Source organism: Marmota flaviventris, chromosome 1 (assembly GCF_047511675.1).
Source record: "Marmota flaviventris isolate mMarFla1 chromosome 1, mMarFla1.hap1, whole genome shotgun sequence".
Lineage (NCBI taxonomy): Eukaryota > Metazoa > Chordata > Mammalia > Rodentia > Sciuridae > Marmota > Marmota flaviventris.
The window spans coordinates 206334928-206359595 of NC_092498.1; the positions used below are offsets into that span (position 1 = coordinate 206334928).

A 24668-nucleotide genomic window follows, 5' to 3' on the forward strand; every position below is an offset into this window, starting at 1 on the left:
CCACTTCCGGGTTCCGGAGGGGCGGGGATGGGGCGTGACGCCAGCGCGCCTGTGGGCGGGGCGCCAGGAGGCCACGCCCCTTCCTTCGACCGCGGCCACCGCCTCCCAGAGGTGGTGGGTGAGACTGTTCGAGGCGAGGAGAGGGAGGTTCGCGCGCAGGGAACTTCGGCTTCGCGCTCGGCTAGCTCGTCCCGGCCCGTGGCCACCCCTCCTGCAACTCCGCAATATGGTCCAACCCGTGGCGCGGGGGCGGGCCCAGCCTTGGAGAGCTGGCCTTTGAGTAGAAGGCGGGAAAATGGCGGATTCTTCGGGGCGCGGCGCCGGGTGAGTTGAGGCGCCGCGGGTCTGGATTTGTGGAGTCAGAGGGACGGGCCTGGTCTAGGTCCCGGCTAACGGGCAGCGGAGCTGGTGAGGGGGAACCTTGGAACGAGTCCAGATCCGACCCGTGGGAACCGTGCAGGTCCCTTGAGGCCCCGGAGACTTGCGGCCTCTGCGCACGGTCAGGAACTCGGCACTGGGCAGCGCCACGAGTTCGAGTCCCGCGCCCTCCGCTTTGATGCGTGGTGACCCTGGGGCAAGTGGCTTGACCTCTCTGTGCCTCACTTTCCTTCTCTGCGAAATGCAGCTGACGACGCCATTCAGCCTTGAAGGCTAAGCTTAGACGCCCCGTGGAACAGTGTGGTCCTTCATTGTGAGCTGTGCGGCCACTAAAGCATCTCCTTTCATCCTTCCAACCTCTTTATTCTGTGCTCCCCATTTATAGAGGATATAGTAGACACTCAGGGAGGGTAGGTCGCTTGCCCAGGATCCCCCAGCGGGAACTAGAAAGAGATCGCACACTTAATAGACGATGGGCAAATTCCTGAGGCGGTGCTCATCTCCTGTGTTCACTGGCTAATGCTTATCGTCCTCTGCACAAACTGAAATGACATGGGCCAGTGGGAACAGTCATGGACGTTTCCGCCACCTCCCCTTGCCCTATTTAATTGGAAGATTGACCATAATCCAGAGCCTTGGATTAGATCCCGGAGGGACTCTGCTCTGTCCCCTCTGATTCCTCCAGTGTTGCTGGTTTGGGTTCCTGGTTCTGGCTCATCCCCGACTCTCCTGCACCCGCTCAGCTGATTAGTCAGCGATTCCTGTCCCAAGGCCCCTTCTATCCTATTGCATCAGGCTTTGTTCACTCTGGTTTTAAGTGGAGGTGGGATGCAGTAGCGTGAAGTGAACCGCCCCACAGCGCATTCACAGTCTGTGAAGCCATCTCCTGGATTAGCATTTCCGAAAATCTCCATCACTTCAAAAGGAAACTGGTCCCCATTAACAGTCACTCTCCCTGCCCCGCCCCAAATACTGGAGCTTTACCAATTCTGGACATGTCATATAAGGGGATCATATCCTATGTGGTCTTTGTATCTAGTTTTTTTTACTCAGTTTAATATTTTCAAGGTTCATCCTTATTAAAAAGTCTCATTTATTTTTAGGGCTGAATAATACTGTGGCTTTCTTACTTTTTAATTTTTTTTTTTTTGTAGTTATAGATGGACAGAATGCCTTTATGTTATTTGTTTATTTTTATGTGGTGCTGAGGATCGAACCCAGTGCCTCACGCATGCTAGGCAAGCGCTCTGCCACTGAGCCACAACCCCAGGCCAGCTTTCTTACTTCTTTAAAGGAGTTTTGTAGCACTTTCTAAGATTTCCTTCTGTGTTCAGTCTTGTGTTTCCAATTGTCACTCCAGGGGCCCTCAACTTGGGCACTATGGACATGTGGTGCCCAGTCTCAGTTCTGACGGAGCTCATCCTGGGCATTGTAGGGTGCTGAGCAGCATCCCTGGCCTCCTCCCACCGTGCCCGTAGCACCCCATCTGTTGTGGTGGTCTATAATGTCGTCAGATCCTGTAGGATTAGTGTGTTTATAGGTCGAGGCACTGGGGTGCTTCCTGTCACACTCTCCACACACTCATGAAGGAGAGGCTTCGTGAGCACACACATGCAGCCACCCGGGCACCAAGAGGCCGGTGGAGGAAACCAGCCTCACCAGCACCCAGATCTCAACCTTCTGTCTGTTGTGTAAGCCACCAGTTTGTGGTGTTTTACACCCTAGGCCAACTAATAACACTGGCCTTGGGGCACAGTGAGGGGGCAACAGCCTAGGGGCCCCTGTCCTTTCTAGAACTTCAGAGACCATTTTCCTGCTACTTGCCAGTGGGCTTCATGAAACATCCCCGTGACATTGTCCAGCTCCTGCTTCAAACTCTCCCAATCCCAATTCCCTGTTGCCCACAGCAGGGCTCCACCTTCTGCAGGCTTGGGTGGAGCCAGAGCGCCCCTTTTATGTATAGCTGGTGAGCTAAGAATCATTTCTGCATTTTTAAACAGTTGTTTATAATCAAAAGAAGATTTTGGGACACATGAAGATTACATAAAATGCTTCCGTCTGTAAATAAAGTTTTATTGGAAATATCCCGCCCATTCCATTCTGCCATCCGTGACTGTTCAACCACGAGGCCTACAGAGAGGCGCGTGTTTACTGTGCGGCCCTGTAGAGAAAGCTTGCCCTCCTTGACTTAGAGGAACAGGTCCAAGACCCCGAGCCCCACACTGAGAACTCTTCCAGCCTGCCCCTACTCTGACCTCCCCAACTTCATACCCTGTCCACCTTCTTCCTTTCCTGCTCCAGGCCCTACTGAATCCTCGTCTCAGATTGTCCTCTGCCATAAATGAACCCTCTTTGCTTTTCATACCCTTCTACCCGCTCTGGACCTTCCTCATAAGGAAGGTACAGATTGTCCCTCTGCAGGAAGGAACTCTGCATTTTGTTTAGCACAGTATCTTCAGGAGCATACAGTAGGCACATAAACATCTGAGGAATGAGTAAACCCGTGGCTAATTTGAGATCTTCACACTTAACAAAAATTCCCTCTCTCCTCCAAAGCTCCTGTCATTCTTTACTCAGCCCAGGAATTTGGCTCCACCATGAGGCCCATGTGACCGTGACTGCCTCGCTTCCTGTTGAGGTGGCCCAGCCTCACTAAGATTGTCCTTGGGCAGCACAGGGACTGGGCTGTCCCCAGGAAACCCTGGCTGCCAGCTGGTGCAAGCTCCTTGCCGGCTCCTCTGTGCTTCTTGTGCCACGAGATGAACAAGACCTTTCCCCTCTCTTACAGGAAGGCTTCTGTCGCCGGTCCCAACCCCGCTGGTGGTGCCAAGCCAAGAGGAAAAAGAGCACAGGGTGAGCACCATTAGGGTCTGTTCATCTAAAAAGTGGTTTTGTTGTTTCATTAAGTGTTTTGCGTGGGGGAGGAAAAAACAGGCTGGAGAAAGGGGGCGGTGGCTTCACTTCCTCACAGTCACACTCAGGGGATTCTGAGTCTAGTTATCTCTGCACTGCAGCTGGGACGTGTGGGAGGTCACTGCAGTGGTCACTTTGGGCATCGGGGTGCTTTAGCCATGAGCATCCCCGGGGGTTTGTCCAGGATACATCCCTTGATAACACGGGCGTGGACAGCCCGCGTTGCCCTCGTCTAGAGCCAGTCTGCGTTCGCACTGTGAAAACATGCCCGTGTGTCCAGTGCCCACCTGTGCGTCTGGCCTCACTGTTTCCAGCGCCCACCCTGTTGACCCCCGGCAGTGCCCAGTGTGGACAGTAGACCTGGTCTCCTGAGTTGGAGGTAAGGACCTCCTCAGTGTGTGCCACGTGGCAGCAGCTCTTCAGAGAGCTTCGGCTGAATTTTAGTTCCAACTGCGGGCGGGGTCGTGTGGAGAGCTTGGTGGTTTTTCTCCGTGTTGCTCTGGGGATGGAGCCCAGGGCCTGCCTATGCGAGGCAAGCGCTCCGCCATGGCCCTCTCCACAGACCTGCCTGTCGACGTAAGGTTGCGCCCATCGGGCCTCCACTGTCCACAACAAGCGGTTTGTTTCAGTTTTCTGGAAACAGGAAACTTGTGTCCCCACTGTCTGTGACAGCCAGAGCCTTAGATCCTTCCAGTTGAACAGAACTGCTGAAGGTATTACGAAGACTCGATGCAGGATGGCCTTGCTTCCTTGGAACTGGCAGTGTCCTTTGGCCCTGCCTCTTGCTCTGTCCACTGACAGCGCCTCAGTGTGCCTTGGTTTTGTCTCTGTATCCCACCTGGATCTAGCCTTGATGGTTAGTTAGGTGCCTGCACCATGAGAATGGCTTTGGATTGCCCCTGGCACCCACCTGTCCCAGTCCTCCAAGCTCTGCTCACATACACCGCTCGTGCCCCCTCAGAGGCGCCCTGGTGACTACCCAGATCCTGGACAGACTCGGGCTCCCTGTTAACCGTGGGCATGCCTCCTTTCCTCTGGAGATTGCAGCTACCACCCCAGGCCCTGTGGCAGAATCCAGTGTCGCATGATGATGTGGCTGAAGTCACAGTCTCGCCCAGTCAGACTGTCAGGCTTTGTGATGTTGGCGTTGTCACCCTCCAGGGTCTCTTTAGTACAAAGGGAAATCACTGCTCTCTGAAGGCACCTCTGAAAAGTGCAGCATCATTCATTCGATGTATTTCTGAGCACCCTCTCCACCCCTGGCATGGAGTATAGCAGACAAACATCCCTACCCTCGGGGAGCTCGAGGGGAGAGAGGGCGGGAGGGAGCATCAGCAGCCTAATGAGATGCAGAGACCATGGTGGGTGCTGTGGGCAGAAGAGCAAGGTGGGCCCGGCGGTCTAAGCTGAGCGGAGCCTGCTGGGTCGGGGTGGCAGGAACAGACCTAGTGAGAACGCTGCAGGGCCGTCCCCAGGGGATTCTACTATGTCTGCAGAAGACCTGGGCTCTGAGTGTCTCAGGGAGGGTCCTGAGCTTGGTGTATGAGGAAGTGAGCTGGGTACTGTGAGTGGGTGGTAGCACCCAGAGAGGGGAAGGGACTCTTAGGGACACATCCACAGGACTGAGCCATGGGACACGGAGGAGGCCCTCAGTGAAAATTAATTCTTCCTTCCCCTCCCCCACTTGAATGCACTTGCTGCTTTAGCTTTTGGGCAGAGTCCTCTCCTTGAACTTCTTGGATCCTGGCTCCAGAACTCTGTGGCTCCACCTTAGCTCAAGGACCTGCATACAGTATGTGTCCAATCAATGTTCTTGCATATGGTTGGTGTCCCATTTATGCTTGAGGACGTTGCAGGACATGATCTGAGAGGAGCAGAAGGAGTACTTCCTCTTCTTCCTGTTGTTGAGCTGCGAGGGCTGATCATGTGGGAGACTGGGTATGTGTTGGGTTTACACCGTCCTTTGTTGATTTCGTTATAAATCAGCAGTGTGTCCTCCACAGGTGGAAGAGTGGTCGAGTCTCGATATTTGCAGTATGAGAAAAAAACGAGTAAAAAGGTAATAAAATATTCAGTTCCACGTCTGAACCCATTCTGACTATAGTTCTGAGTCGCTTGGAATTTGGAGTCAAGTCATGTGAGCCAGTCTCAACCTGGTCCTTAAGGAAGCATTTTGGGGTCTTTGTCTAGGTGCCTCTGAGATCTCCACCCCTTCATACACAATTATGAGTCTTTGTTGTGAGTGGCCAGTTGCTTTAAGATTTCCTTTTGTAAAACCATGATCTTGATTGAAACAAAATTGTTCTTGCCTTGCTATCCAGTACATTAGTCACCCCTAGTTTCAAGACCACCAGTGCTTTGCAGGTAATACCAGCATTCATCTGTCCTTTCCTGCTTTCTGCCCCAGTACCTTCTCTGCATCACTACTCACGCATGTTAGGGCTGTTATTAAGTAAAATAAGGGTTACTTGAACAAAAGTACTGTGATACTGCAGCAGTCAGTCTGAAAACTGAGATTGTTAGTAAGTGACAAGTAACTAACAGGTGGATAGTGTATACTATGTGGATACACTGGACAGATGATTCGCATCCCAAGCAGGATGGTGTGGGATTTTATCATGCTACTTGGAACAGGACAAAATTTTAAAACTTAAGAATTATTTCTAGAGCTGGGGTTTTGGCTTAGTGGTAGAGTGCTTGTCTAGCTCGTGCAAGGCACTGGGTTCGATCCTCAGCACCACATAAAAATAAATAACTAAAATAAAGGTATTGTGTCTGACTCCAACTAAAAAAATATTTAAAAAAAAAAAGAATTATTTCTGAAATTTTCCATTCATTCTTTTCACTGTGGATCACTTTTAGGATTCTGAAGCAGTCCTGGGCTTATAACTAAGCATTTAAAAAAAAAATTTTTTTTTCAGTTGTAGATTTTATTTATTTATTTTATGTGGTACAGAGAATCAAACCAGTGCCTCACACATTCTAGGCAAGCGCTCTGCCACTGAGCTCCAACCCCAGCCCTAGCTAAGCATTTTTTTAAAAAAGACCTGCCGTGTATTGGAGGAAAACCATGGGAGGAGCGACGTGCTTCTCTTACCCATTATTAGAGGGGAGTTTAGCAAACTACCATGTAGCCACTCAGTGAAGCCTTCACACCTTCACGGGAGATGCTTAACCACACATGAACGTGCTTGTGTGAGGTTACTGAAAAGTCAGCACATCACCTAATTGCACACTCTGTTTCAGTGGAACCTACGAAGAAATGGTGAAAGGCAAGTTGGGTTGCTCCTCTGCTTTCTAAATCTCGGTTTGTGATGCACAAAATTCAGTTAAATACTCATTTCTGCCACCTGCCCCATGCTCTGTACAGGGTGGGTGGTGGGTGGCAGGTTCCTAAGAATGTGATGTGAGATGTCGCTTGAGGAAAAAGGCAACTTTGTCACTTGGGGTTCCCCTCCTTGAAGTGATTTTCAACAAAGGCCACAGTCCACAGTCACAAGTCTACGTTGCCTTGAAAACTTTGTTACAGCGCCCCCGTGTGGCTGTGGGCGGTGTCGATCTGGAGCTTCCAGAGCATTCTTTTTTTTTTCTTCTTCCCATTTTTAAAATCAAAGTTTAATTAACAGAGTCACCTCCCCCTGCTCGGCATAGGCTCTGTAGGTCTTAATAACGCAGTCTCAGAACCTTCTCCACCGTCCAAAGAAAGCAGCCCACCCCAACCTCACCCTGTGGGAGCTTCCTGTCCCCAGGCAGCCACAGACTTGCTTTCTGGTCCTGCAGTTAGCCATTTCCAGAAGGCCGGGTCAGTGGCAGCCACAGACTTGCTTTCTGGTCCTGCAGTTAGCCATTTCCAGAAGGCCGGGTCAGTGGTGGGCGTGATGGGCAACCTTAGGCCTCCGGCTTCTGACCCCCAGGTGCACCCGCCGTCCTCCGTGTCGTGTGCGATGGTGGTCACTTCCTTCTTAGGGCTGCGTCAGTGCCGCTGTGTGGAGGGACCACCTTCGCTGGTCCAGAGGCGCTAGTTTTCCATTTTGGTGATCATGAGCAAACCCACTACTGGCCGAGTATCCCTTATCTGAACTATTTGAGACCGTAAGTAATTCAGATTCTGGAGTTTTTCACATTTTGGAATATTTGGAGAGGCTTTATGGGTTGAACCCCTATGATCAGAAAATCTGAAACCTGAAACATTTTGGGCACCATGTTGGCACTCGTTTTGGATTTTTGATTTGGGGGTTAGGGACGTCTAGCCTGTATAAACATCTCTCTGCGTTTGGGTGGACGTGTTTTCATTTTTCCCAGGAGCAAGGTGGCTGGCTCGTTGGAGGTGTGTGTGCTTAACTTTACAAAAGCTGCACCATTTTACATCCCACCAGGCACATAGGAGAGGTGTCGTGTTTTCTTTTAAATCTTAGTCCTGCTGGGTGTGGAGGGTGTCTCACTGTGGTTTGATGTGCGTTTCCGTAGCAGTTGATACTAGGCATATTTTCATGTGCTTATTGGTCATTCTTATATCTTTTTTTTAAATTTGCTTTTCTGTAGTTTAGGTGCAGCATGCCTGTATTGTTTTTTATTTATACGTGGTGCTGAGGTTCGAACCCAGTGCCTCACACGTGCTAGGCAAGCGCTCTGCTCTGGGCCTCAGCCCCAGCCCTCATTCTTATATCTTTGGTGACTTGTCTCTTCAAACTTTTTGCCAGTTTTTAAAGTTGGGCTGTTTTCTAAATGTTGCCGAGTCGCAAAGGTTCTTTCTGTAATCAGCCCTTCACGCAGGGTGCAGACCATCCTCACAGTCTGCGACGGCCTGTCGCTCTCCTGAGTGCCTTTGAGGAGGGAGAGGGCTGGACTGTGATGAAGGCCAGCCTCAATTTCTGCTTTTATGGGTCGTGCTTTATGTCTTATCTAAGAAGTCCTGCCCAACCCAAAGGTTGTGTCCTGTGTTTCCTTGCAGGTGTTTATGGTCTTGGGTTTAACATTCAGGTCTGATACATTTTGATTTAGTTTTCCAGTATCCTGCCATGTTGGAATCAAAGTTCCATTGTTAGTGTGTGGGTGTCCAGTTCAAGCTGCAGCTGCTGAAATAACTTTCCTTTCCCCATTGTCTTATCACCTCTTTTTTTTAGTACTAGACATTGAACCCAGGGGTGCTCGACCACTGAGCCCATCCCCAGCCCTATTCTGTATTTTATTTAGAGACAGGGTCTCACTGAGTTGCTTAGCGCCTTGCTAAGTTGCGGAGGCTGGCTTTGGACTCCCGATCCTCCTGCCTCAGCCTCCTGTGTAAAGCGAGGCTCTTATCTCTTGAGTGACCAGGTGGCCATTTGTGTCCGCGTCATTTCTGGGCTCCATTTTTTCGTTAGTCTGTGGTCTTACAGCAGTCCCCACTGCCGCGGCTGCTTAGTAGCTTTGTCCTTAACTAAAGTCAGGTAGATTAAAACCTCCCGTTCTGTTCTTTGCAAAATGGTTTCGTCTTTCTGCCTTTTTGTGGAACATTTAAAATAAGTTTTTCATTTTCTCAGCAAAACTCTGGCTGGAGTTCTGACTGTATGGCGTCAGAATCACTGTTGGGAGAAGGCCATCCGAATAGCCCGGAGTCTTCCAGACCGTGGACGCGGTGAACTTCTCCATTTACTTAGCTCTTCTCGGACTTTTTTCAATAGTGCTTTATACTTTGCAGTGTTTAGATCTTACACATTTTTATTGGGTTTGTATGTAAACATTTGTTGGTGTTTAGTGCTGTTACACATGGGGTTTTTGTTCTTGACAGTAGAATGCACTTTGACACAAACATGAATGGATACGTGGTACTTTTTCAGATTCCAAACTTGTTCCTTGCTTGGAGAGAGGATCCATGTTTTCACATTGACTCTGTGTTCTGCAACCTGCTGTGTTAGAGTTCTCCAGAGAAACAGAATCAGGAGATATATTTCATGTTTATGTATGTGTGTATAATTTACATTGTATTTCTATTTATTACATAGAGATTTATTACAGTAAATGAATAAATCTCTCATGTAATGATAAAGCCTGAGAAGTCCCTTGATCTGCTGCCGTCTTCGAGCCCCAGACCAGGAAATCTGGTGTTGTCACCTGCTATGGGATGAAAGGCCTGAGGACTAAGGGTGTGGGTGGTGTGATCCTAGTCCAGGGCCTGGAGGAGGTGAGATGTCCCAGCTCAGTCAGACGGGCAGGAAGCAGAGGAGCGAATTCCCTTTCACCTTCTCCCCCTGCTCAGGCCCTCAGGATGGCTGGCAGTGGCCATTCATGTTGGGGGGCCACACCCAAGATACACTCAACCATGATATTTAACCTGGCACCTCGTGGCCGTTCAAGTGGACACACAAAATGAACCATCACACCTGGTACATTTCTTTCTTAGTTTTGATCATGATTTTGAGGAAGTTTGGGGGTTTCTATGTGAAGAATCATGTCTTTAAGAAATAAGTCTTAGGATGGGCACGATGGCACCTGCCTGTCATCCCAGCAGCTCAGGAGACCGAGGCGGGAGGATCGAGAGTTCAAAGCCAGCCTCAGCAACAGGGAGATCCTAAGCAACTCAGTGAGACCCTGTCTCTAAATAAAATACAAAATAGGGCTGGGGAGGTGGCTCAGTGGTCGAGTGTCCCTGAGTTCAAGCCCCGGTACCTCCCGAGAAAAGAAGTGAGTCTTATTTTTTCTTTTCCAGCCTGTTTGTCTGTAATTTCTTTTGGGGAGGCTGTTTGTTTTGGGTTTGTTTCTTTGTTGCTTTTGTTGTCTGTTCTGAGCGGCACTGGACTGAGCCCCTCGGTGCTTTACACTGAGCTGCATCCCTGCCCTTTATTTTCCATTTGGAGACGGGCCGCCACGTCGCCCAGCCTGGACGTGACTTCCAAGCGACTGTGGTTATGGGCGCGCGCTGCCTCACCTGGTTTCTCTAGCCCTGTAGAAGGTTGTGTGTTGTGGGTTTTTTTTTTGTTTGTTTGTGGTTTTGTTTTGTTTTTTGTCATTAGGATTATAAGAGCAGCACTGGGTGAATTGCATGCTTATTTTTGGTAATTCTGAAGATTAATACCTGCATAAAAACTTCGTTTTTTTTTAAAGACCAAGTAATATGTTCTCACCAGAAAACAAGCAAATACTGAAAAGTATACAGAAAAATCCATCCCCTGTCACCTGCCATACCAAAGATATAATGTGCAAACCATGTGCTGTGCATGTGAGTGTCCCCATTTTGACAAAATTTTTACGTCCAGTATATAAAGATAAAATTTCAAAACTCCTAAATCTCTCTTTCGCCTCAAAAAAGAGCAGGTACGTACTAGTTCAGGTGTTTCCAGGGCTCCCTCTCAGGAGGGAAAGGGTCTTGTCCTTTTGTTTTGTTTGTTTCTTTTGTTTTTTGTGGTTCTGGGGGTCAAACCCCGTGCTGTACCTCTGAGCCACACCTCCAGCCCTGTCTCGTCCTCTGAATGTCACATGTTCTTGGCACAGGCTCCTGCAGCAGATGCATTGAAAGCCAGCGGGAAGGTGCCTGAAGGTGGAAGGAAAGCCATTCTGCTCCAGAAGAGCAAAGGTGGGACACACCCTGGGCCTCGGGGTTGGGGGCACGGTTGGGGATTTTGTTTGAAGCGTGCAGTGTGGAGGCTCCGGTTCTTTCTGGGAAGCACTGAAGAAGGAGCCAGGCAGCGTTTGATCAAGGACAGGCTAGGGGCACGCAGGGAGGTGAGGAGGGGTGGTGGGGAGGCAGGGAGGCCACTTCCTTCCTGTGTGGCCCCAAAGAAGAGCTGTTCTGCCATCGAGGCTCTTCCTGCAGCAATGGCTCCTGAGTACACATCTGTGTCCCCACCAGCACTCCTGGGGGCATACAGGATGGGGAGCCTCATCCTCCTGCCGCCTCACTGCCCTGGGTTGACCTTCCTCGTCTCCTGCGCTGGAAGCAGTGAGGGACTCTCCTGTCCTCTCCTAGAAGCTGCCACCAAACAAAAGGAGCAGTTTCTAGTTTTTCTGATTGTGAATGTGACGTGTATTCATTATAAAAATTCCAGAGCAGGGATCAGGCTGGATGGTGCTCGTCCATTTTTTGTTGATGTAACAGGATAACCGAGCCTGGGTGGTTTATCATTTTTTAAAAAGGAGGTTGATTTGACCCACAGTTCCGAAGTCCAAGAGCATGGCCTGGCTTCAGGTGAGGGCCCCGTGCTGCTCCTCGCATGGTGGGAGGTGGAGGAGAGGGAGAGGACACGGCGCTGACCTGCTTTACGTCAGCCCTTCTCATGAGGACGAGTCCAGACATCAGTCCTCCTAAAGCCCCACCGCCTCGGTGCTGTCCCCTGGGGTCAGGCCTCAGCATGAGCCCAGACACAGCAGCCTGAACCCACACCACTGGGCTCTCCTCTCCTCGATGTCACATCCGGTTTCTCAGCTGCGTGGCTCATTGAATGGCCTCCTGCTCAGTTCCAAGCTGACGGTGTGTTGCTCAGACCGTCTGTTGGCGCTCGCAGTGTCCCGAGCCCTGAGTGACTGCATGCTGGACAGCACCGCTGCTCTCAGCCCGGGGAAGCCCAGTTTGGCCATTTTAAATCCAGGCTAAAAGACGAAGGGACTCCCGGGAAAATGAATGGTCTAGAACCTGCAGGGGAAGGATGGCGAGGGCAGGACGCGGCCCGATGATGACACTGTCACATCTTGAGCATCTTGCACACCGAGTGGAAGGGCTTCTTTGCATCTTTTTGTAATAAAGAACGTCTCTTCTAGATCACAGGTTGAGCAGTCCCTAGTCTGAGATCTGCAGAACTCCAAAATCTGACACTTTTTGTGTACCAGTGTGACACCACAATGGGAAAATTCTGCACTGTGATACTCTTTCATGCCCAAGACTATTTTTTAAAATATTGTGTGAAGTTACCTTTGGCCTGTGTGTCTAAGGTGCATAGGAAACATCAACCAGTTTTGCATTTAGACTTGGGTCCCATGCCCAAGATATCTCATTTTGTATACGCAAATGTTCCAAAATCCCAAATCCTAAACACTTCCGGTCCCAGCCATTTCAGATAAGGGATCTCGGCCTGTGTTTAAAACACGTATTCAGGTGGGCTGGGAATTTCCGCTGTACGTCAGCCTTTCCTACTACTAGGCAGAAGCTGGGTATTTGGAAGCGAGTGGTATCATACAACAGGTTGCCAACGTTCCCTGATGTAGACGTTGAGTGTCTCGCTGCCCCTGGTGCTGACTTGGGGGTTCCTGTTTGGACCACAGATGGCAGCGGGACCATGAAGGGAGACCTGCAGTCCACGCTGCTGGAAGGGCATGGCACGGCCCCGCCTGACCTGGATCTCTCCGCCATTAATGGTAAATGGTTCATCTCACCTCCTCTGTCCCTGCTGGGTCAGTGGGCTTCCAAGTAGAGAGGGCCCCTGAACCATGGTTTCGGATTTTCCAAGTTCATGATGGTGCCAGGACACACTGAATCGGGATCTTCTCTTGGGGTACGTGATGTGCAGTCCAGTCTTCTGTGATGCTGGGCAGCAGGACACAACTTCCAGTCAGTGCCAGGACCACAGGGGACACCTCGGCTCCGCAGTGTGCTGTGTGGCTCAGCTTGGCTGCGGGGGAGGTGGATTCAGTGCCAGAGGGTGGTGGGATGAGCTGTGCCGCTCAGCTTCCGAGACCCCTCTTTGTCTCAGACAGGAGCATGGTCAGGAGGATTCCACAGCTGGAAAAGACCGTGGCAAAGAAAACTGAGTCGATGTCATTTATTGCCCCGCGGAAAAAGAGCCCAGTAAGTGTCCAAGGTGAAGGGGCAGCTGCCAGCAGGTTGCGCCCTCTGACTTAGTGCCGGCCCTGCCGCAGCTGCTGCCCGAGGCCCAGGGCTGCAAGAGCGAAACAAGACCACAGACGTTCTTAGGTCCATCGCAGAGGTTGCATTTGTGGTTATTTGGAAGCAAGAGTGCAGCTCCGGGGGTGCAGCTCAGGGGTAGAGCGCTCGCCCAACATGCAGGACCCTGGGTTCCATCCCCAGCTCTGCCCCCCACACAAAAATATTGGCTTCTTCTCTGCGCTAGTGCAGTGCTAGGCAAGGGTAGAGGCCAGGCGCTGTCCCCTGGTGGGAGGACGGCTGGGCCGAGGTCTCTGCAGGGCCTGGATGGGATTTTGGGCAGGAGTTCTGGTTTAGCGCCTGGTCTGTGGCCCTCCCCTTACTGCCTGGCTGTTCCCTCTCCATCTCCTGGCTTCAGGAGGCCACCAGCCCTCTCTTCCTTCTCCTAGAGCACAGCTCCCAGAGACTAAATAAATGGTGCACACCTGTAAGCCCAGCCCCCCCAGAGGCCGAAGCAAGAAGGTCTCAGATTCAAACCGGCCTCAGCAATTTAGTAAGACCCTGCCTCAAAATAAAAATAAAAAGTCTGGGGACATGGCTCAGTGGCAGATTACTTGTTGAGCACATGAGGAGCCCTAGGTTCCGTCCACAAACCCACAAAAGAAAACTTTTTTTTAATGGAGAAAGTGCCTGTAGCGGAGCTGAGGTTGTGGCTCAGCAGTAGAGCACTCACCTAGCACGGGCAGGGCCCTAGGTTCCATCCTCAGCACCACATAAAAATAAAAGAAAGGTATTATGACCACCTACAATTAAAACAAAATACTTTATAAAAATAAAAAAAGAAAGTGCTTGTAGGTTTGGGTTCTGCTCGAGGGAAGCGAGCTGGGTTTAATTTCTTGGGATTCAAAAGGGTCTTGGTCTTTTTTTCAAGGACCCAACAGAAGTGATGGAGATGATGGAATCCCAGACGTTACTGCTGAGCCTGCTGACGCTGAAGGTGACAACCTGTTCCCACGTGACATGTGCTCGGGGACCTCCATAAACTGCAGCAGGGGTCCCCGGCCTGAGCTCCTGTTTCCACTGAACAGATGGAGAACAGTCTTGCTGAGTTTGAGGAGGAGGCGGAGAAGAACTTGGTACTCGTGTGCAGAGAGGCGGCGGCCCTGCAGGAGCAGGCCCACGGGCTGCGGCGCAGGCTCCTCCTCTGCCAGAGGACCCGGGAGCTGGCCGAGACCCTCGACACCCAGGTCAGGTGTGAGTGACGTGTGGTGACCATGGCTCCAAGCAGAGGGTTCCTGGTGGGGTCATCTCACTGGGAACACTGGTGCATGGTGGGAGGGAGCACTCACTGGACATGTCCCTGCTCGCTCCCTCTGGCGGGACTGGCCTCTGATGCCAGGGTACAGGACTTGACCGGAGGACGAGGTTATAACATGCAGCAAGGGCCAGTGAGGGACCCGTCCCTTCCCTACCAGTGCACAGTCCCTGGGCACCGGCCAGTCTTGTGTGACTAGAGGAGGACATGCTCTGGCCCACCCTGCAGGGTCAGGGTGCTGGCAGGAGCCACTCTCTCTCCATGCTGTGTGGTCAGCACTGGGACAAAGGTGTCCGTGCCAGGGAAGGACACAGCCAACCCTGGGAACCCGGAGCCAGACCCAGGACAGGAGGCCTCACCCAGCGTGAGTCTCCTGTGGTGGCCTGACAGAGGACTGCCACCTCCGAGGCCCGGCACTGAGCACTGTTCTTTCCTGGTCTGGAGACCTGCAGGCTGGGAGCCGGGCGCTGGCAGGGCAGCTCTGCCCAGGGCCGTGAGGGAGGGTCTGTGCTGGCCTGTCTCTGGCTGAGCTGTCTTTTCATGTGTCCTCCCTGTGTCCAAATTTCCCCTTTTGGGGGACCCAGTCATGTTGGATTGGGGCCCACCTGCTGACCTTCTTGGGGAGCATCACTTTTTTAAAGACCCTCTCTCCCAACGAGGTCACGTCTCGAGGTCCTGGGAGTTAGGACTTCAGATACAAATTTTGGGGACATATTTCAGCTCGTAACACCAGCGTGCGCCTGTGAGCACCCTGCAGCCAGGTCCTGGGGCTGAGCATGCCCAGGTCCCTGTCCTTATGAAGCCTTAGTGCAAGGAAAAGATGATTCAGTGCACAGACACACCGTCTCGCAGCCCAGAGAGGACCTGGCCTGTGTGCGCGGGGAAGCAGGCCGAGGGCCAGGGCTGGGCAGTCCGGGTGTTTTGGGCTGAGTGGTCTGTGATCCCAGTCAAGCCTTTGGTCTGGGACACAGAGAAAGGTGGACGTGGTTTTGTGTGAAGAGCCCCGGCCTCCTCAGATCTGCTGGTGCCCCTGGCCGCAGAGAGTGAGAGGAGCCTGCTGCACCCTCAGAGGCTTCCTGGGCACCAGGACCCCTAGGGGTTGGTGGAAGGACGGGGCTACGTCTCAGGCTTGCACTCTGGCGCCCGAGGACGGGAGGGGTGGCTCGGTGGTGGAGCACGCGCTTAGCTGGCCCAAGGCCCTGGGCTCCATCCCAGAAAAAAAAAAAAGGGAAACTACTCCCCACTGGTGTCCCAGGGCCTCCTCACAGCCCCCTCCCTCCTCCTGCAGATGGAGCTGCTCAGCCCCTTCGAGGCGGTGTGTGAGCGCTTTAAGGAGCAGTACAGGATGTTCGCCACAGCCCTGGACACCACGAGGCACGAGCTGCCCCTGAAGTCCATCCACCTGGAGGGAGACGGGCACCAGCTCTTGGGTAGGAAATGGCACCACGTGGGGGGAGCAGCGGGGAGACCCGCCCCAGCATGGCAGTGCTTCCCGTGTGCCCGCAACCTTTGCCCTCTGGTGCCAGTGTGACAGGCACCCTCTCGCTATGGAATGACAAGGCCCTGGGGGCCAGCGAGGCTGTGCTTCCTCCAGGGTCTCGGCCTGGACAGGCCACTGGGCTGGGGTTGGAGCCCTGAGCCTGGGTCCCTAAAAATGTGCCTTGGCAGTAGGAGGGGAGATGGACAAAGTCACCAGCTCCTAGTTTCCCCTCCCTGCAGGGCCAGGAGGTCCTGTTGAAGGCCTTGGCGAGCCTGGAAGCTACGGGGCAGGGTGAGACCCGCGGTGGGTCAGGCGTCTGTCCAGGCGTGTTGCGGGGGCCCAGGACGCACCCCTCCACCTCCCTAAAGTCAAAGAGGAGGGCTTCCCTGGATCTGAGAGCACCTGCCTGGTAGCCTGCTCTCCCCAGCCTTTTCTGCGGTGTGACTCTTGTTTGGTGCCAGGGATGGGACCCAGGGCGCATGGTGGGCAAGCGAGTACCGCCGAGCTCCACCCCAGCCTTCATGGTTCTCACTGGGCTGCGTTGCCCAGGCTGGCCTCGACCTGGAGCTCAAGTGTCCCCCCCTCAGCCTCCGGAGTAGCTGGAATACAGGTGCCCCTGGGACATCTGGTTATGTCATGCGTCCTGAGACTTGTGGCCCGCTCACTTGCTGCGTGTCTGTACGTACACAGGCTGCATTCTCTCTCCGTCTTGTGAGCGTTTCTTTTTTCTCCTTCCTTTGTTTGTGGAGGGGCTTCCTGGGGATTGAGCCCAGAGGTGCCTTACCACTGAGCCGCATCCCCGGCCCTTTTTGCTTTTTTATTTTGAGACAGGGTCTCACTAAGTTGCTGAGGCTGGCCTTAAGCTTGTGATCCTCCTGCCTCAGCCTCCTGCGCCCCTGGAATTATAGGCGAGTGCCACCGTCCCAATTCTCATGAGCGTTTCTCTTTGTTGGAAGAACACATGGGTCACATGCCCATTCTACAGCTGCGTGTGACTTAGCCCTCCCTTCCTGGGTGAGAATCAGTGCCCAGGGTTCTGTTTTATGGTTGGTCATTCTTGGCTCCATCTCTGACATGTGCCTTAAGTGGTCGCCAGGCATTGGACCAGGGACTACGAGTTTTCTGTAGCTGCTGGAACAAATGACTGCAGACTGCGTGGCTTAACACAAGGGAAGTGTGTTCCCTCAGTCCTGGAGGCCAGAGCCTGAAATCCAGGTGTTGGCAGGACTGGTTCCCTCCAGAGACTTGGGGAGCGTCTGTTCCAGGCCTCTCTCCTGGCTTCTGATGTTGGTGGCAACCCGCGGCGTCCCTTTCCTGTGGCCATGACACTGCAGTCTCTGCCTCCAGCTTCACGTGGCCTTCTCCTGAGTGTCTCTAACTGAACCTCCCCCTCCTGGAGGTCCCTGGTCATTGGCCTGCTGACCTCATCTCTACTCAGTGACATCCACAAGGATCCCATGTCCAGTTAAGGTCACTTCATGGTCCCTGAGCTTAGGACTTGAGCATCCTGTTTGGAGGACATGGTTCGGTCCACAACAGGAAGCAGAAGAGGACGTGCAATTATAAGGCTCTTGGAAGCTTCCCAGAACGTGTCCCTGCAGTGAACCTGGCCTGCCTGTGACGTGCCGTCTCAGCACAGGTGGCATGTGCTCCACGGCCACAGGCGTCCCTTGCTCATGCTTACAGAGGTGCTGAGGACAGGGAAGAGTGACGGAGGGCTAATAGTAAGTGGCCTGGGCCTGGCCAGAGGATGCCAGACACAGCCGTCTCACGGACAGCTTTGTCACAGGCTGCAACACCACAGTGGTGTTGCAGTGACCGCCCACATGGTGGACATGCCTGTCCCACGACCTTGGGCCACGTGATCCCAGGCTGGCTTAGTCCACGTGCTTCTGCTGTAACGGTGCTGGGGCCACTTATGATGAACCAGTGTGTACACTGGTTTGTGGATCTGGAGGCGGGGACATCCAGTACCAAGGGGCGCATCCCGCGAGGGCTTTCTGGTCTCATGGTGGAAGAGCAGAGGGTGGGTGGGGGACCCGGGATCAGACTGGCCATACCCTGAAGCCCCTCTGCAGTGGGTGCTGTTACGAGGTCCCCAGGCCTCCTCACCTCACAGCGCCCCTGCCTGGGGGACCCAGTTTCCGACACCTGCCTTGTGGGTCGTCCAGGCCGGGGCACAGCTGTCTTCCTCCCTCCCGCGGCCCCTCAGCGTGTCGCGGTGATGGCCCCAGCCTCACAGTGCACTGAGGAAAGCCACCCACACTCAAAGCGCCCGTCCCTTGATCCCCCGCTGACAGCCCCTGTCCCCTCCAGATGCTCTGCAGCGTGACCTGGAGACCACCCACCGTCTCCTGGGGGAGCTGGGCGTGGGCAGTGCCGAGGAGAACGAGCAGGTGCTGGCCCTGCTGCGCGAGCTCAGGGACGCCACCTCGAGCAAAGACCTGGAGCTGCAGAGGTACCGCTGGGCCCCGGGGGCGGGGGGGGGGGGGGGGGGGGAGCAGGGCTGGGGCGGGGCAGCCTCCCAGGCCTCTGCAGGAGGGGAGCGGCCAGCAGGTGTCACTGTCGTCCCCTGTGGCACCCGTCTGTCTGGAGCCTAGAGTTCATTTTCTAGCTCAAGTCAGTTCTGAGAACAGGATGCCAGGTACAAAGGGGTCACAGATGGGGACTAGAGTGACAGCACCAGGGACCAGCAAGGCAGGGAGGGGGACCACAGAAGAATTGAGACCCACCTCTCAAGAGTCCCTGTAAGTCCCAAGCAGCCAGATGGGAAGGGTGTCACATCCTTGTCCAGCATTCAGGTGACCTTGGACCAGCCCCGCTCACTTTATTTGAGTTCTGGTCTTTGTTCTCTGCTGTGCTGCGGCAGGAGCAGGGCCTTGAGCACCTGGGCCAAGCGCTGCCCTGGGCTGCTCCCGGCTCTGGAGGGTGCTTTCCCAACTTCCTGCTGAGCTATAAACACCACAGAAAAGGCCCAGGCCCAGCGGAGCAGCCGGCCGCCTGTGCAGAGCACGTGGCCTTGGTGCGCCAGCCCGCATCCCACAGGGTACAGCAGCCTCACTAAGGACCTTTGGTCACCTTTCCAGCCATGGGTTCTTCCAGAAAAGAACCTGTTCCCCTGGCTCAGTGGCCCGTACCCGTCATCTCAGTACTGGGGAGGTTGAGGCGGGAACGTTGCAGGTTCAAGGCCAACCTGGCAACTGAGCAAGACCCTGTCTCAAAATAAAACAGAAGGGACTGGGGCTGGGGCTGGGGCTCAGGGCAGATGCTTGCCTAGCACAGGCGAGTCCTGGGTTCCCTCCTCAGCACCACAGAACAAGACAAAGAATCTTGTTTCCTCTTCCTTTACAATCCTACGTACAGTTCCTGAGATGCCTAGAATGTTTGAAGGGACTCATAAGAAACAGCTGTCACCTCTATGGCACTTCTCTCTCCCATGTGTGGCCCTAGGACAGAATCAGAGGATACACCAAAGGTTTACGGAGGGTGAGGGTCACAGGTTGCAAGGTTAAATGTGCAGGTCTAGTATCACCGGTGGCCTGAGGGCCGGGACTCTGTTCTGTTCAGGGCTGTACCACGGGCTCCTAGGACTGCGCCTGACACAGTGTTGAAGCTTCCCAGGTGCCAGTGGCCCTCTGTCCTCGAGTCTCACGTCTGCAGATTTAACCAACTGCAGGTCAAAAATATTTTTTAAACAACTGCATCCGCACAGAACATGCCCAGACTTGAGTCACGGTTTCCTAAATCACACAGTAGAACAACTGTTCAGGCACGTACGTTGTACCAGCTCTCCTGCATCATCCAGAGACAGTCCCACGACTGTGCAGGGCGTGTGCAGGTTCTTAGCAAGTGCTGTCCCATGTCACAGGGTAAAGCGGGGCTTCTGGCAACCCGAGTTCCTGGCTCGGCTCCCCGTGGCGCTGAGGGCTGCCGGGCTTCGCTGAGCCCTGGCTCTCCTCAGGCCTGCCTGGGCTGCACTGGGGTCCCACGTTGCCGCCCCTCGTTCCTCTCCTAGGTTCTGGTTTCTTTGGGTCGTGGCCATAGAGGGGAAACGTCTCCGTTCATTCTCTTGTATTCACAGGATCTTCTCCCAGGTGCTGGAACTTTCTGCTGAGGCGAGTAAAGAGGCAGCATTGATAAACCAGGAGGTCTGGGAAGAGGCCCAAGGCCTGGGGACCCCCAGCCAGTGGTACTTCAATGCAGATGGCACCTTCGGGAACCCTCGGGGAGAGCCGAGAAGCACGGTCCTCTCCGGGGACAACAAGCCACATGCCCAGTGAATCCCACGCAGGCCTGTCCCCTAACCCAAGCCAAGCCCTTCCTTCCGGGAGTTGGGGAGAAGACCCATCTCGTGCCTCTTTTGGGGTGGGGTTCGCAGTGACTCGTGGCGTCAGACACTTGAGCACTTTACAGGCCGCGTCAGAGGCTCGGCTGTCTTGGTGTTTGTGATGACCTCGTTTAATGTTTAGGAAATAAAACGTTTGCATCCGGGGTTCTTGTTTTCTGTGGAAGTGGACAACTGGGAGGTCTGTGTTCAGGTCCCACTGAGCCTGGGGACCTCCACAGGTGACAGGTTGGATATCTCCTCTGTGGAGGGTTGGGACCAGAGCTGTGTGGATTTCAGGTTTAGGATGTTCACATGCGTGACGTGCTGTCGTGTGGCCTCCACAAGGACTTCATCAGTAGGTCAAAGTTGTTTTTCTCTTGATGCTGGTTGTGGAACCAGGGCCCTGTGCATGCCAGGTCCACCCTCAGCCCTAGGTCCCAGTTTTATACTAGTGGACTAGAGAAGCGTCCCCCCTCAACATAACGACCACGCCCATAACGTTCAGCTACAGGAGGCCCGGCCTCTTCACGTGAAGCAGCCTCGACATTCCAATTTTCACCTAAAGTTGTCCCCCAATTCTCTAGTCTTAAGGTGTGTGGGCAGCTATAACAAAATACCGTAGACCAGGCAGCTTCTAAACAAAACAGTGGAGGCTGGATATCCAAGATCAAGTCAGTGTCTGGTGAGGACCTGCCTCCTTCAAAGATGGCTTCCTTCTTGCCATGTTCCCACGAGGTGGAAAGGTTAAATGAGTTCCCTTGGGCCTCTTACAAGAGCACTGACCCCGTTCACTGGGGCTCCCCCCTTAAGAGCTGCTCACCTCCCAGAGGCCCCACCTCTTTTTTTAATTGTTGATAGATCTTTATTTTATTTATTCTTATGTGGTGCTGAGAATTGAACTCAGTGCCTCACACATGCCAAACAAGTGCCCTACTGCCCGGCCCCGGCCCCGGCCCCGGCCCCACCTGTTACTGACATTTTAGAACCAAGATTTCAGCATGGGAATGTGGGTAGGAGCCATTCACCCGTGGCACCCAGCAATCAACTCTGCATTTCCAATCAACTTTCTCCCCCTTGAGCTGGAGGTGTAACCAGGGTCTCCTGAGTGCCCTGCCCCTGAGCTCCACCCTGGCTCCTGCCGCCCTCTCTGTCTCCTGGTCTAGCTAAAGCCCTGCTGCAGCAAGAGGCCTGGACCCGGCTCCATCCCCTGACCCCCCAGATCCTGAGTCTGCCATGGCAGGGTGAGCCATGGGACCTTGGCCCTTCTGTCATTCTTTATTTTGACAAATCTACCTGACTTGCTCCCTGTGACCCCAGGAAAGTTTCACACTACAATTTCTGCTTATGACTTTTAAAATCTCTATAAACATGAACATAACATTTATCTGGGGTCCTTTAATATTTAGGGCCCCTCAGGCAGTGCCTTTGGTACATCCAGCCTGCTGTCGTGCTGTGTTAAGATTTTTGTTTCAGCCCTATGAATGTCCATACCAAGAGTGTTAGGGTCGTTATGCCAGGAACTGTGACCAAAGACCAAATAGATTTTTATGATACCTAAGGAGGACATCATCGTGGTCTGGTTTTGGTTGCTATAACAGGATATCTGAGGCAGTGAAGTTTATAAAGGAAAGAGGTTTATTTATATTTAGTTCACAGTTCTGGAGGGGAAGCCCAGAGCGGGGTGCTGACATCTGGTGAGGGCACTCCTGTGCTATCCCGACAGGCAGCAAGCATGCCACTTTTTTTATTTAAAAGAAAAAGCTACGCCCTTGATAACATTAACCCATAACAGATCCATCCACTCATGAGGTCAGAACCCTCACAACCCCTCCACCCCCCAGAGTCTCTGCCTCTCAACACCCGCTGCATGGGGCACGTTCCCAGCCCAAACCTGGAGGTGCTCTAACCAGAGCAGGTGCTGTTGGCACGGGGGGTGGGGGTGGGGGCAGAGGCTGGGGATGGTGCTCGGCACCCCACAAAGTCCTGAATATTACTGACCCCGACAAGGAAGACACGAAGCACTGACACCTGCTGGAACAGGACGAGCCGGGAAACACCGCGCTGGGGTCCTAGGAAATGTCCAGAACGGGCAGCCTGGGGCTGTCAGGAGCTGCAGGAGGGGACGTGGAGTGACAGGGAGTGGGGCAGGGTCTCCTGAGGGGGAAGTTAGTGGGCACAACACGGAATGTGCTCGCTGCCTCTGCAGCGTAGACCTAGAAGTGGTTCATTGGTGTCCACCTCAGTTTACAGACGGGGTGACCGCAGCCTGGTGTGACCTGGTACAGGGAGGGCGGAGGGGTGGCTGCTGCCCACTCATCGCTGTGGGGTGTGGGGCTCTGGGGGATGCTTCACTTCACGTCTGCGAAGCAGGACGAGCCGGCCAGGGACGGGGGACAGCAAGACAGTAGGGGAGAGCCAAGGTCAGGGACGAGACCTGGGCCCTGGAACCCCTGCTGCCATCTCTGGGCTGGCCCCACCTGTCACTGTAGCCACCTCTGCAGTGGGATGCCAGGACCCACAGTGAGGCCCTGTGGCCCTCCCAGCCACCACGGGGAGAGGCAGCTGGCCTGCCCCCAGGACTTCCCAAGCCCCCAGGTTCCCACCTGTGCACCTCCATTTCCAGACCAGGACCCAGGGTTTCCACAGGTCACCCAGCGACTCCCAAAGGTAAGGCAGAGAGCCCGGCTTCCCCCCGAGGCCTCAGCCAGGGATCTGTAGTCAAGCAAATGGGCCAAACCTGCAGGGACCTGGTACAGGGCGTCACTCCACCTGCGCAGACCCCAGGGCCAGCACCTGTGGACCTCCCAGCGCAAGGGCTGGAGCAAACGCGACGGATCCGCCCACGGCCTGCTTCATTTCAGTTTGTACCCAGCACAGGCAACATGAGCCCCAAGAACACATTATTCAAACAGCCTCAGAATCGTGTCCGGCACCCGGCATAAGTGCTGGATGTCTTTGTCCCTGGTGCTGTGCAACCCCAGGCAAATGACTTTCCCTCCCTGAGTCTCCATCATCTTCCCCTGTAAAAGGGGAGCCTAAGACACCGCGGTGGCGGGATTAAAGGAGCTGCTTTAGGGGCTGAGTACAGGTCACCGGTAAGAGCCAGCGCTGTTCCGCCCGCCCTTCAGGTCGCTTCGGAAACTGAAAGGTGTCGTCAGCTCCTCTTCGCAGCGAGGCACAGAGCTTGGGCCGCTTGCTGCCAAGCGCTCTGCAGCAAAGCCCAGGAGGGGGAACTCGAATTCGCACCACCGCTCCTGAGCATGCGCAGACCCGCACGTCGCAGCAGGAGGCTCTTCTTGTTAGGGACCTTGCTCACAAGTTGAAGACAATGATACAGTCAAACGGGACTTTCACAGGGGACAAGGAGGCACTGGCCTGGGCCCTCCCGAGGGAGCCAGCCGGACCCAGGATGGCCCTCAGCAGAGCCCCGGTTGGTCTGCAGCCAGGACCTGGCCGATGGGGGTGCACCGAGGGGAGCGCACAGTCCCCCAAAGGCTCCTAATTGCTCAGGGTCAGTGGGTCGCCGAGATAATCCTCTGGGCCACATGGGAGGGGGAGGGGGTCTCTGCCACGGCCAGGGAAGCTTCCGGAACTCCCCGGGCCCAGTCAAGTCCAATTAGCCAGTGAGGCGGGAACGTGGGCCGGGGCCAGCGGGGCTCCTGGGCAGGAGAAGGACCTGGCCCAGGCCCAGCTCACTCACGGAAGGAGGCCACCGGCAGGGGCCGCGTCGGGGACGGGAGGGGAGGATGCTGGCTTTTGGTCCATGAGGTGCTCCTGTTAGCTGCAGGGCCTGGGGTCCTGCTGCTGCCTGGGTGATCTGAATTCTGCTCAGGGAGGACAGAGTGTGTGACCCTCCCTGTAGGAGGGCCCAGAGTTGTCACACTAAATAAAGACAGAAAGTGGAGTGAGGTCAGCAGGGCTGGGCAGAGGGGCCGCGGCAGCGTTGCTTCAGTGAGCCCTGATGGGCTGCGGGGGCATTTGGGGGGCCTGTGGATGGTGGGGGCTGCAGAACAGCTCAGTACAGCCCCTGCGCCTGGCCCAGCCCACTGCACTTACACGTGCTGAAGCGGAAAACCTCGAGTCTGTTCTACCCCCAGCAATAAAAATCACCTGCTCCAGGTTTGCAGCCAGCACTTGGCCGTTCAAGGAAACTGACTCAGGAGGCTGAGCGGGGGCCGTTGTTGGTGGCGAGGTGTTTGAAGATTTGGGAAGACGTGCTTACGTTGGTGTCAATGCTTAGTAAACAGCATAGAACCAAGAAAGCCCCATCTCAGGACAGAAAGGAGCTAGAACCTCTCTCTGTTCCAAAGGGATCCGACCTTGACGACAGAGTTGACACGGCGGTCCCCCACCAAGGTGTCTGCAGGGCCACGCTCCCTCCAGAGGCTCTAGGGCTGGTCCTTCCTGTGCCTTCCCCGCGTCTGGGGGCTCCTGGTGTCCCCCGCTGTGCTCTCCCCGCAGTGAA

The 24668-nt window shown here is 54.2% G+C and overlaps 1 protein-coding gene across 2 annotated transcripts; it reads left to right on the forward strand.

Annotated features, from left to right (window-relative positions):
- Positions 1–130: 130 nt before the first annotated feature.
- On the forward strand, positions 131–20367 carry Haus8 (HAUS augmin like complex subunit 8). 2 transcript variants are annotated; one of them, XM_027932415.2, is made up of 11 exons: positions 131–324; positions 3167–3231; positions 5295–5350; positions 10759–10840; positions 12466–12615; positions 12951–13045; positions 14013–14078; positions 14170–14328; positions 15685–15826; positions 18193–18334; positions 19958–20367. In XM_027932415.2, exons 1-11 carry the CDS (start codon positions 296–298, stop codon positions 20154–20156), a joined length of 1185 nt encoding a protein of 394 aa, XP_027788216.2. In that variant the 5' UTR covers positions 131–295; the 3' UTR covers positions 20157–20367. The 2 variants fall into 2 exon arrangements, with proteins under 2 accessions (XP_027788216.2, XP_027788217.2); XM_027932416.2 differs by having other exon boundaries at positions 133–324; positions 12523–12615.
- The last annotated feature ends 4301 nt before the right edge of the window (positions 20368–24668 follow it).

What these genes read in the sequence shown, in the direction of transcription:
- Haus8 (XM_027932415.2), top strand. Translation starts at nt 296, where the DNA reads ATGGCGGATTCTTCGGGGCGCGGCGCCGG. An exon ending in CCGAGACCCTCGACACCCAG is followed by an intron (nt 14,329 to 15,684) that starts GTCAGGTGTGAG and finishes CTCCTCCTGCAG; the next exon opens with ATGGAGCTGCTCAGCCCCTT. An exon ending in AGACGGGCACCAGCTCTTGG is followed by an intron (nt 15,827 to 18,192) that starts GTAGGAAATGGC and finishes TGTCCCCTCCAG; the next exon opens with ATGCTCTGCAGCGTGACCTG.